At 38.2% G+C, this 15,635-nt stretch overlaps 1 protein-coding gene and 1 non-coding gene across 3 annotated transcripts in view; one reads left to right on the plus strand and one right to left on the minus strand.

Annotated features, from left to right (window-relative positions):
• The window catches only part of LOC122089230 (beta-galactosidase), a 126,373-nt gene that overhangs the window by 88,504 nt on the left and 22,234 nt on the right, over positions 1–15,635 (minus strand). For both annotated transcript variants that reach the window (XM_042658791.1, XM_042658790.1), the window contains exon 4: positions 668–814. In XM_042658791.1, coding sequence (XP_042514725.1) covers positions 668–814 — 147 coding nt within the window. The remainder of the gene's footprint in view (positions 1–667; positions 815–15,635) is intronic.
• Positions 14,704–14,810, plus strand: LOC122090279. Its single transcript, XR_006143518.1, has one exon. It is a non-coding gene; the product is annotated as a small nucleolar RNA R71 (small nucleolar RNA).

Below are 15,635 nucleotides of genomic sequence, written 5' to 3' on the forward strand. Positions count from 1 at the left end.
AATGGTGTCTTCCACAATGGAATCTGATAAGTGAGATTTCGAGTAAGTGTTTCCATTCCAATCTAATCAAGAACGGGAGAACGAACTAATGTCCAGTTCGGGTATCTCGATTGAAATACCCATAAATGGAACCAGGACTTTGTCACTCCTTTTCTTTCTTCACTAAAATATGATAAGTCAAGTACATCAGTATCTAGAACAGCAATAGCACATAGTATATTTGAATTTGATACTTTTTGACATATAAAAACTGAATCAACAGGTTCATGGAAATGATCTTTTAACGGAAAAAAAAAAAAAAACACAGGTTCATGAAAATAAAGAATTCAATGGCATTTACTTGATTATGCCAATGTCCAAATAAACATGAGCAATGGTAAAAAATAAGGAGTAACAACAATATTAAAATGGTTATACCAATATGCAACAAAAAGCTGAAATACAACAATGGCCTCAATGTTTAACAGGAAAGACAGAAGAAATATTTCAAAAGTAGAGCAACTACAGGCAGTGTAATATTGGTTATAGATATTAAAGTCTTCACGTAAATGCATGATAAAGAATTGAAGTGATAGTATACAAAGTACACGTGAGCAGTGAGGAAGCATTTTCCAGAATTAAGTAATGATAATATCACCAAATAAAAGTACACTCAAAGAGATTATACCATTCCATTCTTTAGGGATATGGAAGTATGTCCTGTAACAGCCAGTAGGATTGTCCACCGGAACACGAGGTGGATCCAATGGAAATGGATATACAATATTTGTATAAATGGGTCGATCAAATCCATGCAACTGCCAGTTGGAAGGAACTGTTCCATTGCAGGGGAAATGGACAAATACATGTTAGAAAATGTTCAATGGAAATGCAGAAAGAAACAGACATGAAAATGAAAAGAACAAATATTTAAGCCAAGGGCTAGAATAATGACCAAGAAACCAGCTGCAAGAATATCTTGATCTTGGCTTGAATATAAGATACCTTCCAGAATGATTGTGAAGTGACCTTTATTCCTCCAGTCCAATGAATGTATGGTTCTAATGACGTGGTTATAACTGCATTTCTTGATAGCTTGAAATTTTCATAGATATTTTGTGTGTTCACATGGGGTTTAAATGGGATCCTTTGGTGGCCACTATATGTTCAGTAGGTATAAAAGACTGTTAGGTGTTAGCAACTTAGCACTATCTATCCCAGAAGACAAAGGCTTAGTAAACATTCACCCAATTGATTCGCAGAAGCAACAAACGTAGTGGCAATCAATTTCCTCATCACTGAATCCCTCACAAAGTTACAATTGAACCTCAATGTGTTTGTCCTCTCATGAAAAAATGTGTCGCTTGCAACATAGATAGCAGGTTGATTATCACAAAACATATCTATAGGTTTAATAACCGGAGCGCGGATCAGGTTCTCGTACAAGAACCATTCTCGTAATAGAATGATCCACACACATGGAATCCGCACAAGAAAAGCCTTGTGGTAGATTCCATGTGTGTGGATTGTACGAGAATGGTTCTGGTACAAGAACCTAATCCACATTCTAATAACTGCAACCCCAAGCTCCTAAAGAAGTGATCTCAACCACATCGACTCGGCTGCAATATGAATCACAGCTCTATACTCAGCCTCAGCACCAGACCTTGCCACAATTGTCTACTTTTTATTTTTCCATGTGAAAAGATTGCCTCCAAAAAATATACAATAACATGAGAAGATCTCTTATCACCTTCAGCATCATCCCAATACAACAACAGCAACAATAACAAACCTCAGCCTTATCCCAACAAATGGGGTCGACTTAATGGATCCATAAGGGTGTAAAATAGTAATCGAAGTAAAAAAGAAAGACATAGCACCACCTTAGAAACATGCCACTTAAAAGGGGTCGGCTACACGGATCTTTGCTAAACAAATCAATTTGAGGCCATACTAAGTTCAAGACTTAAACTTTACATGTCTTTCCTTACTACTTCTCCTATAGTCATTTTATGCCTACCTGTAGCTCTTTTAGCTCCTTCCATCTGGATCTGATCACTCTTCCTCGCTAGTGCATCCCCGGGTTTTTTGTTGAACATGGCTAAACTGCCTCATACGGCTTTCATGGAGCTTATCCTAGATCAGGCAAATTCCCAAATTAGCTCCGATATAGTCATCCCTTAGTCTATCTCTCCTAATTTTGCCGCACATCCATCTCAACATCCTCAGTCTGCTACACCCAACTTATCTATATTACTCTTCTTAACTACCCAACATTCCACCCCATACATATCATAGCCGGTCTTATGACTAAAAACAACAACTCAGCCTTTTCCTAACAAAATGGGGTCGGCAACATGGATTTGTCAAAGAAAACAATAAAAGGAAGGAGAGAGAAAAGGGGGAAAGGATAAAGAAAAGAAATAAGGCAATGCAACACCTTCGAGTCATCCCACCTAAATGTAGTTGGCAACATGGATCTTTGCCCTCCAAATAGCTCTGTTTGATGTCATACTAGGGTCAAGCCCTAGCTTCTGCATGTCTTTCCTTACCAGCTCATCAATGGTTATTTTAGGCCTACCCTTAGATCTTTTAGCTCCTACCAACTGGATCCAATCACTCCTCCGTACTGGAGGATCCCAAGGCCTCCTTTGAACATAACCATACCACCTTAAGCGGCATTCTCAGATCTTTTCCTGAATCGAGGCCACTCCTAACTCAGCTCTTATCCTGTCATTTCTCACTCTATCTCTCCTAGTTTTATTGCACATCCATCTCAACATCTGCATCTCTGATACACAGCTTGTGTATTTTAGGCTTCTTGACTGCCCAACATTCCGCTCTATACAACATAGCCAGTCCTACGACTGTCCTGTAGAACTTTCCTCTAAGCTTAAGAGAAATATGTCGATCACAAAACACTCCAGATGCACATTTCCACTTCATCCATCCTACTTTAATTATGTGGAAAACATCATCATCTATCTCACCATCCTTGTTAATAGTTGACCCCAAATATCTAAAACAGCGCTTTGCGGGATCTCTCTCACTCGCTTCAAGTTTCACCACATCAGTATCCGTCCTTTAGCTACTAAAGTCACACACCATATACTCCGTCTTCGTGCTACTTATCTTAAGACCTCTTGTTTCCAAGGTAGATCTCCATAACTCCAACTCATCACTAACCTTGGCCACTGTTTCATCCACTAAAACAATATCATCAGCAAAAACACACCAAAGAACCTCCCTTTGAATGTTCTTGGTTAAATCATCCATGATAAACATAAACAAGTGGGGACTTAAAGCGGATCCTTGATATAACCTAGTGGTAATTGGTAACTAGCAACCATGATCTCCCACATATCTCACACTAGTCACCAAGCTCTCATACATGTCTTTAATTATGTCCACATACATACTGGCCACCCCTTTCGTTTCCAAAGCATGTAAAGATTAGCTCGCTGAGGACTCTGTCGTAGGCCCTTTCTAGGTCAATGAAAACCATATGCTTGTAGGATCTTGATTTTTCCATGAGCTTATGTAGAAGGTAGATTGCTTCTGTCGTGGATCTCCTAGGCATAAAACCAAATTGGTTCCTCGAGACACTAGATTCTCTTTTCTTATACAAACTTCGATGACCTTCTCTCATAATTTCATAGTATGACTCATAACTTTTATGCCTTAATGGTTATTGCAACTCTGTATATAGTCTTTATTTTTGTATATGTCGGATTATAATACTTCTCCTCCATTCATCAGGCATCTTTCTCGTGTTCATAATCTTGTTAAGAAAATTGGTTAGCCGGGTCACCCCACACACTCCAAATCTTTCCATACTTCTATTAGCAACTCATTCAGGCCTGGTGTCTTACCTACTTTCATCTTACTCAAAGCTTCTTTAACCTCGGTCTTATTTTCAAACATATCCATGATGTGTGTTGTTATGATGTGTACTCCCATTACTCCTCCATGTGTTGTCTCCATTTAATAAGACGCAAAAAGACCCATCTCCTGTTAATATCTTCATCCTTTACAAGAACTCTACCATCATCATTCTTAATACATCTAACATTATCAAAGTCTTTGTTCTTCCTGTCTTGAATTTTAGCTATCTTATAAACAGCTTTTTCCCCTTCTTTAGTATTTAGATTTTTGTAAACTCCTCATATTTCTTCACCCATGCTTTCCCCACAATCTTTATTGCCTCATTTCTGGCGGCCTTATACCTCTTATGATCATCAACCTCCCTAGTCCTTTGCCAAATCTTAAAACCGGCTTTCTTAAGCTTAATGGTCCCTTGCACTTCTTCATCCCACCAACAAGTCTCGTTAGGGGCTACTCGAGTACCCTTAGACACCCTTAAAACTTCTTTAGCAACTTTCTTAATGCAATCAGTCATCCCAATCCACATTATGTTAGCATCTCCTTTACAATGGTACTTTCCCTGCTTCACCACTTTATCGGTAAAAGACCTCGATGAAGCTCCTTTCAATCTCCACCACCTTATCTTAAGGCAAACATGTATCCTTGGCTTACGCTCAGACATTGAGACACATGTCCAAATTCAACAATTTATGTTGAGATGTTAGGCTCTCTCCAAGTATAACCTTACAATCCTAGTATAGCAGGTCTTACGACTATCTTGTAAAATTTTCCTTTAAACTTTACAAGAATGAGTCAGCCACACAACACTCTGTAGGCACTTCTCCACTTCATCTATCCTATTATAATTCTCTAGGAAACATCATCTTTTATATCACCCTCCTTGTTTATGGCTGACCCCCTATATCTAAAACAATCACTTTGTGGTATCTCTCGCTCCTTAAGTTTCACCACTTCATTATCTGCCCTAGTTTTAACTAAAGTTGCACACCATATACACCATTTTTGTTTTACTTATCTTAAAACATCTTGAGTCTTGATTCGAAGGTTAATCTCCATAACTCTCGCTTATCATTAATCCTTGTTACTATCTCATCCATCAAAACAATATCATCAACAAATAGCATACGCCACAGAACCTTATCTTAGATGTGCTTGGTTAAATCATCCATGATAAACGCAAATAAATAAAGGCTTAAAGTAGATCCTTAATGTAACCCAATTTTAATTGGAAATTCATGTTTTTGATTTTAAAATGTAACCGCAAGCATACAGATCAGTGTAGCTACGGGTGAGTCGAACACAGGGAGAGTAACCACTTTATTTTTTTTTCTTTTAATAATACGAAAGTATTGATTAATGGTTGTGATCTAATTCTAATTACCGTCCTAAACATATGTATCTAAAATAACGTCCTAACCATTCGTCATCTAAGAATTTAATGACGCAAGCCACGCAATTAAAATTATGGGTAATTTACAATGCCACCCCCTGGAGATTGTCAGTATTATAGAAACACCCCCTCTCTTTCACCAAATTAGACTCAAACCCTCTACCATCTGTCACTGTTAAATGAAAAGGTAAAATGACCATTATACCCTATTCATTAAAACACATGTTTTAACCCAATTCCTCTCCACCCCTACCTATACTCACCTTCACCGGAGATGACAATGGGATGTCTCCGATAAGCCTCCGAATTCTTTCCGCCGGAAAATTTGAAGAACCCAATACCAATCGATTGGATATATAAAGTGGTGTCTCCGTATCTATTTCTTTCTTCTTATTTCCCAATTTGTCGATGGGGGGAACTGTTTGATTTGTGATAAGGAGGAGAAGAAGAAGAAGAAATCGCAGCTAGGGTTTGTAATCATCTCATTATTTGTTCTCCGAAAATGGTGAAAAATATTAGAACAAAAAGAACGACAAATTGGCGAAAAACAAAAATTCAAAAAGAATGGAAAGTATACAAATCAGAGAACGTGTCTTGCAGATCCCCATTCTTACTCAAGGATACTGATTCATTAAAGATGTCTTCCCCACCCTGAAAGATAGAGAAAAAAAAAAAAAGGCATTAGAATTTACAAAAGCAAATCAATTTGAGAGGAAAAGAAGTTGAAGATCCAGAGGAATCCCATAGAAAGCGAAAAGAAAAATATAAAGATACCGTACCCATTGTCTCCAAGAACAATGACCTTGAGCAATGTCCGCCTTCTCGTAGCCATGGCGAAGAAGAAGAAGAAATACAGGGAAATCTTCCTCTCGAACCTGTTCGAAATAATCGAAATTTTCCTTCCTTTTTTTCTGGGGTTTATTCACTTTCAGGAGTGAAAGTAACGAAATGGAAAGAAAATGAAGAGAGAGAGAGAGAGAGAGAGAGAAAGAGGGCTTTTAGAGGTTCTTCTCCTCAGCTACCTCTCTCCTACACCCGAAAATTATAAAAGAAAACAACGTGCATGCAAGCCTAATTTCCTTGGGCTTGAAGCTCCGATAAAGATTTGCAGTAAAAATGAAAGATACAGACGCATACTTCTATTTTGCCACTTCAGGTGCCATGAAAACAAGGTTCTGACAATCGGCATAGTTGGAGGGAGATGGTGGCGGAAGAGCCACAGCCATGGAGATCGCCGATTATGGCTTTGGACGGAGATCTTGTGATATTGATCCGAGGTTCTCTCCGGATGCTTGTTGGATGTCCTTCGCCAATCCACGCTACTCTTGGGATGAGCCTCGAGCATCTTGGGATGGTTATCTCATTGGCAGCAGGACCCTCCCGTGGCTTCGTGCGATGCTTTCAGCGATAGAAGATGCCCCTGTCGCCCCTGTTTGGAGGCATAATAATCTGATCCCTATGGAGGAGCAACGAAGTTTCACCGTCAATGAGGATGACGCCACCCCTGCTTTTGGTAAGGGTATTTCGGTATTTAAAATAAAATATAGTAGCTGATATCAACATAAAAATATATTCTTTAACAGCGACTGACGATAAGGGGTCCGAGTCTAATTTGGTGAAACAGAGGGGGTGTTCTTACAATAATGGCATTCTCTAAGGGGTGTCACTGTAAATTACCCTAAAATTAAATAAATAAATAACTGAAAATAAACAACCCACGCAATTAGAAAAAAAATAAAAAAATAAAGGAAAAAATGCTGAAATAAAAATAAAGTAAAAGAAAGGGGATAAAGGTAGAGAGAGACACACAGGTAGGTTTCTCAACTTAGTCCGAGGGATACATCATAATATGAGCTTCCCTACTTGACCAGAGAGTCACTCTTACAAGGGTTACTCTATTTGGCTTAAGGGAAAGGGAGACAATTAAAATAAAAGCAATAAATTGATAGTTCTATGGCTAGGAGGGGCAAAGCCAACACATACACTAGCCATGAACCTTGGGGGAAAGGGATAGCAATAATGTAATGACTGAAATTAAAATCGTAAATTAAGAAATAAAGGGTAGTTAGAAGAGAGAATGAGAGGGGGAGAGAGAAGATTACTAAATGAGCCTACTTGCTTGAATCAATGCTTGAATTCGAAAGCTTAGGTGATTTGAGATACTACTAGTACTAAAAACTAGATCTGGAATAAACCAAATCTGAAATTTCTAGTACTAGAGAAAACAAATCTTGAAAAAAAAATTTGAACTTGAAAAAAAAAAGATGCTCCACGGCTCGTGATCTTGTCACTTAGATTTAAGCCTAGAACTATAACTTTCAAAATTACAACTCAATTGCATAAATCATAAACATAAAATGTTGAATAAGAATAAAATAGTGCTTGCATTAATTGACATAAAAAGCTATTACAAAAGTGATTAAAGCATAAACCTAGAACTAGAGCTAGAGAAAGAGAAAACTAGAGAAAGAGATAGAGCAACTAAAAAAAAAACCCTTGAAGAAGAATGAATTGCCTCCTCCCCTTGTGTTAATTCTATTATATAGAGAATGGGGGAGGGAAGCTAAAGATTTTAGCTTCTAAAAAAAAAGATTTTCTTTTTTATCTTGTTGATGAGGTGGAGGAGAGAGAAGATAGAGAATTGTAGGAAGTAGGGAATCTCCAATGATTTTGCTTCCTTTTTCCTTCTTTTTTTTTTCTCTCTCTTCTTCAAAGGTGGGCAGCATCTTGGACGATTTTTTTTTTTAATTATTTTTTCCTATTTTTTCTCCCTTTTTTCTATTTTTCTCTTTATTTCCTTATTTCTCTCTCCTCTTGCATAAGAAACCCTTTGGCCGACCTCCTTTGAGTGATGAGTAGGAAAGAGAAAATCTTCTAAAATAAAAACCTCAACAAAATGGCAATTAAGAGGTTCGAATTGAGACCTCCTAATAAGCAAGGGATTTTGCACACCACAACTCACCAACTACGCTAGGTAGTTGTTGTTACCAAAAACGAATCTTCAATCACTTAAGGATGTGGTCTATCGATCCTTGTTGGCATTTAAAATATTCCTTATACCCTTGGAACAACTGCAGATGGGCTGCTTCTGCATCTCGGTTCAGTTCTGATCCATTATTCTTTTTCTGACTCGAAAAGAACAATCACTTGTACGGTTGACCAAACGAATGTGTACTTGCAATTGAACACATCCATCTTGCTCAGAATTTCATCCGCTTCGCGACCATGAAAAGAAATAGAACCTCTTTGTGTGTAAAATTGGAGATATAACACCCGATAGTCCTTAAAGCCTTGAAAATATAAAACCTGTAAAAAAGAAAGTAAAACCCAAGGTAGCTCAATTCTAAATATTTAAAATGCATATTTTACTACCCTAGATTTCACACATAAATGTGCTCATCAGAATTCCCCTACACTTAAACTTTGTTATTCCTCAAGCAAAATAAAAACAAAAAACCTAACTCACTTTCGTAGGAATCACGGTTGCACTTAACATGTGCAACAAGCCTTTAAACCCCTAGGTGACCCCTAGTTGACGAGTTGTGTCTCATGGGTGTTTGCAGTGAATAAACACCCAAAATTCAGAATAAATAAATACCAACCTTGGCTAAAGGTAAGGCCCATACAGATCCGGAGCAAAAGATAATTTTTCTTACAAGGGACCTCCACACTTGAACTTTTATTACCCTTTATCAATTCCAGGCACTAGCATATATCTTAATTTGGAACTCACCTCGTCTCTTCCAAAACATCCTTATCTTAAGGTAAAACCACTTGTAAAGAAATAGGAAACCAATGACTAAGGCTTGGAGTGTTTTTTACCAAAACATATTACCAAGCAGTAATGACATTTGCACATTTTTTTCTCCTTTTTTCGTTTAATAAACTCTATTCTACTCCATTACTTTTGGCCTGAATGACATGCTGGAGGAAACACCAGACACCCAAGTTACTATGTAGTTTCGCTTTTTGCATATACCCACAAAGAAAGTGATGCTAGAGTTCTTTCAAAAGTTTTCTCCCTAGGAATTTCGATCAAGACACCACGCTTCCTGAGGCCAATGCCCTGTTTAGTTCCAAGGGAATCAACTCTTATTCTTTTTTATACCACATTTCACATTTCATTTAAAATTGTGCATTTATCAACTCATGCCAAATTAAAAAGAATGTCTCAACTCCAAATCAAAAGTACAAGGAACCCACAGACTTATATCTGGCCCAACACCAAAAAACAAGGGTCTCTTATTTTTCAAAAGAAAGTCCCATCTCAAGACACAAGCTTGTTTTTTTCTTTTCAACAGGGTTTTTATACTTTCAAAATGGGTACCTTAGTCAAAACTTTTATTTTCATACATCAAGCAACCGAATGGTCATTAGCCAAAAGCCAAAGTAGGACTTCATCCTTTAGCAAGCTCAAAAAAACAAAAAGAAAAACAAATAAAACAAAGTGGAAAAAGCAAAAACTGTTTCCCTCCCCCACACTTAAGTCATGCAATGTCCTCAATGCATGGAAAGAATTAAAAACGAAGACAATGCAAGGGATCATGCTTGATTAAAAGTTAATCATCAGTGTAAAGAGATTCATGGAGATCCATGACCTCTTCACTATCAGTAGTAGGAAACTCGATGAACGGTTTCAAACGTTGACCATTAACCTTTGAAATTACCCATGTTCCTGGATTCAAAATCTCCACAGCCCCATGGGGATATACATTATGGACAATAAACGAGCCATCCCATCGGGATCTTAGCTTACCAGGGAAAAGATGCAATCGAGAGTTATACAATAAGACCTTATCACCAATTGTAAAAGATTTGCGCAGAATGTGCTGATCATGGAAAGCTTTGGTCTTTTTCTTATAAATCCTAGAATTTTCATAGGTATCATTCCTAAGTTCCTCCATCAGATAGTTGGAGCCTACGATGAATTCCGTATCAGACAAATCAAAGTTGAGCTTCTTGATGGCCCAAAAGGCCTTATGCTCCAACTCAACTGGTAAGTGACAGGCTTTCCCATACACCAAATGGTAGGGAGACTGGCCAAGGTCAGCCTTGAATGTAGTCCGATGGGCCCACAAGGCATCAATGAGCCTAAGGGACCAATCCTTACGGTTGGGATTAACAGTTTTCTCCAAGATTTGTGTGATCTTCCTATTAGACACATCCACTTGGCCACTAGTTTGGGGGTGATAAGGGGTAGATAACTTATGGGTGATCCCATACTTTTTCATTAGGGCCTCAAAAGGCCGATTACAAAAATGAGTACCCCTATCACTAATTATTGCACATGGTGCACCAAAGCGGGAAAAAATGTTCCCTTTTAGAAACTGGACCACCACTTTATGGTCATTAGTTTTACAACGTATGGCCTATATCCATTTAGAAACATAATCAACGGCCAAAAGTATGTACAAATTCCCAAAGGAATTAGGGAATGGTCCCATAAAATCGATGCCCCATACATCAAAGATATCAACTACCAAAATAGGGTTGAGGGGAATTATGGTCCTCTTATTGATACGGCTAAAAGATTGGCAGGCGGGACAAGCCTTATCTCTAAAAAGAGTGGGCCAATAAAATCCGCATTGGAGAACCTTTGCGGTAGTCTTCTTAGGTCCAAAGTGTCCACCACATGCATGATAATGGCAAAAAGAGAGAATAGAATATTACTCATGATCAGGAACACATCATCAGATAATCTGATCCGGACATATCTTAAACAAATAAGGATCATCGCAGAAAAAGTGCTTAACTTGGGAATGAAATCTATACTTATCTTGGGTGGACCAGTGATCCAGAGTCACACCTGAAACTAAGAAGTTGACAATGTCAGCAAACCATGGTTCACTGGACATTGCAAATAATTGTTCATCTGGAAAATTCTCGTTGACTGGAGAATCGACAATCAAGGAATTGGGAAACCAGGATAAATGGTCTGCAACTAGGTTTTCAACTCTTTTTTATCCCTAATTTCTAAATCAAACTCTTGTAAAAGTAAAACCCGCCTAATGAGATGGGCTTTGGCATCCTTCTTCTGAACTAAGTATCTGAGAGTAGAATGATCAGTATACACCACCACATGTGAACCAACTAAGTAAGACCGAAACTTTTCTAATGCAAACACAACCGCTAAAAAATCTTTTTCAGTGGTTGTATAATTGAGTTGTGCATCATTTAAGGTCCTACTAGTATAGTAAATGACAGTGGGCAACTTAGTAATCCTTTGACCCAAAACCGCTCCTATAGCAAAATCCGAAGTATCACACATCAATTCAAAATGTTCAATCCAAACAAGTGGTTGAACAATGGGTGCATTGGTCAACTCCTTTTTAAGTTGTTTGAAGGATTCTAGACACTCTTTAGAAAACTCAAAAGTTTGATCTTTGGCAAGTAATGAAGTGAGAGGTCGGGCTAACTGACTAAAGTTCTTAATAAACCTTCTGTAGAAGCCCGCATGCCCTAGAAAAGACCGGACGTCCTTAACAGATTGAGGAGGTGGTAAATTATCAATTAAATCCACTTTAGCTCTGTCTACCTTAATTCCCTCCTTGGATATTACATGGCCTAAAACAATACCAAATTTAACCATGAAATGGCATTTCTCCTAATTCAAAACCAAATTCTTAGATATGCACCTTTTCAAAACTAAAGAAAGATGATGAAGACATTCAGAATAGGAATTCCCATGAATTGAAAAGTCATCTATAAAAACTTCTAAGAATTTTTCGACCATGTCAGAAAAAATGTTCATCATGCATCGTTAGAACGTAGCAGGGGCATTGCAAAGCCCAAAGGGCATACGCCTGTAAGCAAATGTTCCATATGGGCATGTAAAAGTGGTTTTATGTTGGTCCCCTAAAGCAATTGGGATCTGGTTATAGCTAGAATATCCATCAAGAAAACAATAGTATTCATGTTCAGCTAACCTCTCTAACATCTGGTCAATGAATGGCAATGGGAAGTGGTCCTTCCAGGTTGCCACATTAAGTTTCCTGTAGTCTATACACACTCTCCACCCTGATTGAACACTGGTTGGAATTAGTTCATTATTGGCATTAAAAACTACAGTCACACCAGACTTCTTAGGCACTACGTGAACTGGGCTTACCCATTGGCTGTCAGAAATAGGATAAATTATTCCATAATCCAAGCACTTTAGGATCTCTTTCTTAATGGCTTCCATCATCACTGTGTTGGCTCTTCTTTGGGGTTCCGTGGATGGTTTGGAATCCTCCATAAGATGTATATGATGTTGCACAATAGAAGGGCTTATACCCTTGATATCAGCCATGGTCCAACCTAGGGCTTCCTTATTATCTTTTAACACTTTAAGTAACTCCTCTTCCGGGCTAGAAGTCAAATTTGAAGAAATTATTACAGGAAGAGTCTGATCAGGCCCTAGAAAAGCATACCTCAAAATAGATGGCAACTGCTTAAAATCTAGCTTAGGGGGCTCAACTATGGAAGGTTTGGGAATGGATTGGAAAGGGGTCCTAAGGGCTCCACAGGTGTGTGAAGGCTCAAGACTTCAGAAAAGAAATTTTCACTATCATCATCCAACTCATCCATACACTCTTGGAATTCTGAATCAAAATCAATATCAAAGTTGGTAACTAAATCATCAGAAAAATCCAGAAAATCCTCAAGCATATTGATCTCTTCTTCCATATGTGGTTGCTTGCCTATCCTAAACATGTTAAACTCAATAGTTTGGTTACCAAAAGATAATCTTAGGAAACCATTATAGCAGTTGATTAATGCATTACTGGTAGCCAAGAATGGTCTTCCTAGAATTATTGGGATCTCATCCTTGGTTGAGAAGGGCTTGGTATCTAATACAATGAAATCAATAGGGAAAATAAATTCCCCCACCTTTAGTAAGACATCCTCAACCATCCCTTTAGGAATCTTAACAGACCTATCTGCCAACTGAAGAGTAGTTCCAGTGGCTTTCAATTCTCCCAATCCAAGTTGCTTGTACACATAGTAAGGTAAAAGATTCACACTTGCGCCAAGGTCAAGTAAGGCACGCTCAATGTAGATGTTGCCTATGACACAAGATATGGTAGGGCTCCCTGGATCCTTATACTTGGCTGTTATAGGCTGAGTAATTATGAAACTAATGCTACCTGCCAAGAACGCGTTTTTGGGCACACTAGTGATACGTTTGTGAGTACACAAATCTTTCAGTACCTTTGCATGGGCAGGGATTTGGGATATGGCATCCAAAAGAGGGATGTTCACTTCTACCTTTTTGAAGACTTCTAAAATTTTATCCATGGAAGCAGTTTTCTTTTTGTGTACCAAACGATTAGGAAATGGGATAAGATGAATATAAGGACTGTTAGGGATTTTCCCTTTTTCAGAAGAATCATTTTTTGTTTCCTCAACCAAATCATCTTTAGTTTCAAAAGAATCTTTGAGTTCATCAGATGAACCTGGAACAAGAGACACACTTGTGTCCTCAACTGAAGGAGAGTTAACAGGAGTAATAAATGGGGAAGATTTAGGAACGCTCTATTGGTACTCTACCACTCCTAAGGGCATAAACAACATTACATTGGTTAGGGGGCCCTTGTTGGGTTTGACCTTGTACTATATTCAGTGGTGCATTAGTTGGTGTTTGTGAACTAACAGGCTGAAGATGCTTAGGGTTAGGCTCTGGTTGACTGGGTAAAGTTCATTTCTCCCTCTCACGCATAATTGAGACAAGTTGGGTGAGTTCTCTCGTAAGATTTTGATGACTTGTCATGAGGAGGGCCATATTTTTTTCCAAGTCACTTATTCTACTTGCCTCTCCAGTGTTGGTAAACCCAAGAGGTTATTGATAAGATGATAGGAGAGGGGCCTTAAGAAAACTAGCCTGAGGTCCTACATTTGACCTAAGAAAAGTATTTTGGGAAAAAGATTATTGTGCAAAGGGAGGCCTTTGGAGTCCAGGTTGACCTTGATTATGGAAATTGGAAGGCCCTGCTTGGTTACCCTAATTCCAAGAGAAATTTGGGTGATTTTTCCATCCTAGATTGTAGGTGTTACTATATGGATTATTCTGGTATAAGGCATTAACACTATCATTAGAAGTGCCCCTAGAGGTGTTGGGGCATTCTTCTATGACATGTCCAGGGGACTGGCACCAGGCACAAATCTTAACCAAATTAACTGATGATGGCTCTCTAGGAATAGCCTCAATTCTCTTGATTAGGCTATCCAAATGGGCTTCCTTGGCTACTATCCCATCCACAAAATATCATTTTACTCCTATGGTTCTTTCACTCTCTTGGGTTGATTCCCACTCACGGGTTTTGTCAGCTAAGTCAAGTAAAAATTCCCATGCCTTTCCTTCCTCTGTAAAGGATGTGAATCCCTCAGGGCACATAGACTCTATCATTTGTTTAGTTGGGTAATCAATACCCTCATAAATTATTTGACATAAATGCCATAAGATTAGGCCATGGTGAGGGCATTCTTTGAGTAGATCCTTGAATCTATCCATAAGTTTGGAAAAGGACTCACTAGGCTTTTGCCTAAACTAAAGGATATCACTTTTAAGCTTATTGGTCTTGTGAGTTGGGAAAAACTTCTTAAGGAAAACAACTGTGCACTGTTCACATGAGGTTATAGAATTTGTGGGTAACCCATACAACCACTTCTTAGCTTGGTCTTTTAATGCAAAAGTGATAAACCTAAGCTTAACAACATCATCAGAAAACTGTTGGATCTTAATTAGAACACATACCTCTTCAAATTCCCTTAGAAATAGGTATGCACCCTCAGAGGTCAACACATGGAAGTGGGGCAACATAGTGATGTATTGAGATTTGAGTTCAAAATTATTGCCCTCGGCTTGTGGTAGAACTATGCAGAAAGGTTGGGCTGTTCTAGCAAGGTAAAACCTATCTGTTAGAGATTTAGGTGAAGAGTTTTGATGTTAGTCTCCCATATTGAAAGGTTTTAAAGAGAGCAAACGTATAGGATCACTACTTGTTGGATCTCTTCTTTCTAACCGATTCTTAGTATTACGTACCCACCTAACACTCATGCAAAATAAAACTACCCACAACTATACAGGGCGAAACTTGTATTTATCATACTGTGAGGCATGGCGACCTCCACGGATACAATTATTATTGCAAGTTGTTCTTCTCAGGAATTCAATAAAAGAAAAGGAAAAACAAAACAAAGCAAACAAAGCACTCAAAGTGATTAAAGCATAAACCTAGAACTAGAGCTAGAGAAAGAGAAAACTAGAGAAAGAGATAGAGCAACTAAAAAAAAAAACCTAGAAGAAGAATGAATTGCCTCCTCCCCTTGTGTTAATTCTATTATATAGAGAATGGGGGAGAAAAGCTAACGATTTTAGCTTCTAAAAAAAAATAGA

Source organism: Macadamia integrifolia, chromosome 9, assembly GCF_013358625.1.
Source record: "Macadamia integrifolia cultivar HAES 741 chromosome 9, SCU_Mint_v3, whole genome shotgun sequence".
In the NCBI taxonomy this organism is placed as follows: domain Eukaryota; kingdom Viridiplantae; phylum Streptophyta; class Magnoliopsida; order Proteales; family Proteaceae; genus Macadamia; species Macadamia integrifolia.